This window comes from Salmo salar, chromosome ssa03 (assembly GCF_905237065.1).
Source record: "Salmo salar chromosome ssa03, Ssal_v3.1, whole genome shotgun sequence".
NCBI classification, from domain to species: domain Eukaryota; kingdom Metazoa; phylum Chordata; class Actinopteri; order Salmoniformes; family Salmonidae; genus Salmo; species Salmo salar.
In genome coordinates, this window is record NC_059444.1 from 97511905 (window position 1) to 97514727 (window position 2823).

The 2823-nt window shown below is 46.6% G+C and overlaps 1 protein-coding gene across 2 annotated transcripts in view; it reads left to right on the top strand.

Moving 5' to 3' along the window:
- The window catches only part of dnase1 (deoxyribonuclease I), a 20640-nt gene extending 19937 nt beyond the window's left edge, over positions 1–703 (top strand). For both annotated transcript variants that reach the window (XM_045715932.1, XM_045715931.1), the window contains one exon: positions 431–703. In XM_045715932.1, coding sequence (XP_045571888.1) covers positions 431–467 — 37 coding nt within the window. In that variant the 3' untranslated portion in view covers positions 468–703. The remainder of the gene's footprint in view (positions 1–430) is intronic.
- The last annotated feature ends 2120 nt before the right edge of the window (positions 704–2823 follow it).

Consider the following 2823-nt stretch of genomic DNA (forward strand, 5'->3'; position numbering starts at 1 on the left):
TCACCTCAGTCAATAGAGGACTTAACATTCACCTCAGTCAATAGAGGACTTAACATTCACCTCAGTCAATAGAGGACTGAACATTCACCTCAGTCAATAGAGGACTTAACATTCACCTCAGTCAATAGGAGACTGAACATTCACCTCAGTCAATAGGAGACTGAAAATTCACCTCAGTCAATAGAGGACTTAACATTCACCTCAGTCAATAGGAGACTGAACATTCACCTCAGTCAATAGAGGACTGAACATTCACCTCAGTCAATAGGAGACTGAACATTCACCTCAGTCAATAGGAGACAGCTACTTGCATTTTGCCTTCTAATCAGGATTGGAACGATTTTAGTAGCCTATTTTAAATGGTTGGTGTTGAGCTAGGTAGAGTAACAGTGTCTTACTGGTACAGCTCTACTCTCTCTCCCCCTCTCAGGCATTGGCTGTCAGCGACCACTACCCTGTTGAGGTGAAGCTGATTGGTCACGCCCCTGCTGCATGAGCCCACCTCCAGGAAGTGTTCAGACACTCTCAAATTGCACCCTATTCGTTTTGTAGTGCACTACTTTGGACCAGGGCCTTCTATAGGGAATAGGGTGCCAGTTGAGTGTCATCACCATGACCTGTTTCAATAAAACTCAGTGGAACTGTGCTCCTGTTATCATTTGTGTCGACATGTCCTGTTCCAATAAAACTCAGTAGAACTGTACTCCTGTTGTTGTTTGTGTCCAACATTCAAGCTGAAACAAGTGCTTTATAAGAGATGGAAGAGCACATATGAATTCTATATTCATGTTGGAGTTTGGTTCTGTAAGCCCCTCAGTAACAGCTCAGACACCAGTGGAATGGCGTCCAATCCAACCAGATACACCTATTAAACACATATGGCTACTGTTTGATCAATTAAACCCAACCATTTGAAGGTTATAAGATTGCTTCTCTACAGATTTTGTCTGTCCCAACAATCTAAAAATGTGGCTTGAGGTGGTTTAGAGGTCCAAGCCTCTGCCTCTGGAGCACATGTACAATGTACCACTGACAGCATGGGTTGGAATCCAGCCTGGAGCTCTTCCATCACTCTCTCTACCTTTCACCTCTACCATCACTCTCTCTCTCTACCTTTCACCTCTACCATCACTCTCTCTCTCTACCTTTCACCTCTACCATCACTCTCTCTACCTCTACCATCACTCTCTCTCTCTACCTTTCACCTCTACCATCATCTCTCTCTCTACCTTTCACCTCTACCATCTCTCTCTCTCTACCTTTCACCTCTACCATCTCTCTCCCTCTACCTTTCACCCCTTCCATTTCTTTCTCTCTACCTTTCACCTCTACCATCTCTCTCCCTCTACCGTTCACCCCTTCCATTTCTTTCTCTCTACCTTTCACCTCTACCATCACTCTCTCTCTACTTTTCACCTCTACCATCTCTCTCTCTCTACCTTTCACCTCCTCCATCACTCTCTCTACCTTTCACCTCCTCATCACTCTCTCTACCTTTCACCTCCTCCATCACTCTCTCTCTCTCTCTACCTTTCACCTCTACCATCACTCTCTCTCTCTACCTTTCACCTCTACCATCACTCTCTCTCTCTACCTTTCACCTCTACCATCTCTCTCTCTCTACCTTTCACCTCTACCATCTCTCTCCCTCTACCTTTCACCTCTACCATCTCTCTCTCTCTACCTTTCACCTCTACCATCTCTCTCTCTACCTTTCACCTCCTCCATCACTCTCTCTACCTTTCACCTCCTCCATCACTCTCTCTACCTTTCACCTCCTCCATCACTCTCTCTACCTTTCACCTCCTCCATCACTCTCTCTCTCTACCTTTCACCTCCTCCATCACTCTCTCTACCTTTCACCTCCTCATCACTCTCTCTCTACCTTTCACCTCCTCCATCACTCTCTCTCTCTACCTTTCACCTCCACCATCACTCTCTCTCTCTACCTTTCACCTCCTCCATCACTCTCTCTCTCTACCTTTCACCTCTTCCATCACTCTCTACCTTTCACCTCTTCCATCACTCTCTCTCTACCTTTCACATCACTCTCTCTCTACCTTTCACCTCTTCCGTCACTCTCTCTCTACCTTTCACCTCTTCCATCACTCTCTCTCTCTACCTTTCACCTCTTCCATCACTCTCTCTCTCTACCTTTCACCTCTTCCATCACTCTCTCTCTACCTTTCACATCACTCTCTCTCTACCTTTCACCTCTTCCGTCACTCTCTCTCTACCTTTCACCTCTTCCATCACTCTCTCTCTCTACCTTTCACCTCTTCCTTTCACCTCTTCCATCACTCTCTCTCTACCTTTCACCTCTTCCATCACTCTCTCTCTACCTTTCACATCACTCTCTCTCTACCTTTCACCTCTTCCGTCACTCTCTCTCTACCTTTCACCTCTTCCATCACGCTCTCCCCTACATTTCATCAGGGGAACCCTGATCCTGATCCTGGTTGAACATTCCTACTCTGAGACACTATGAATAGAGGAGGGAGGAGGGGGACCTGATCCTGGTTGAACATTCCTACTCTGAGACAGTATGAATAGAGGAGGGAGGAGGGGACCTGATCCTGGTTGAACATTCCTACTCTGAGACACTATGAATAGAGGAGGGAGGAGGGGACCTGAACCTGGTTGAACATTCCTACTCTGAGACAGTATGAATAGAGGAGGGAGGAGGGGGACCTGATCCTGGTTGAACATTCCTACTCTGAGACAGTATGAATAGAGGAGGGAGGAGGGGACCTGAACCTGGTTGAACATTCCTACTCTGAGACACTATGAATAGAGGGGGAGGAGGGGACCTGATCCTGGTTG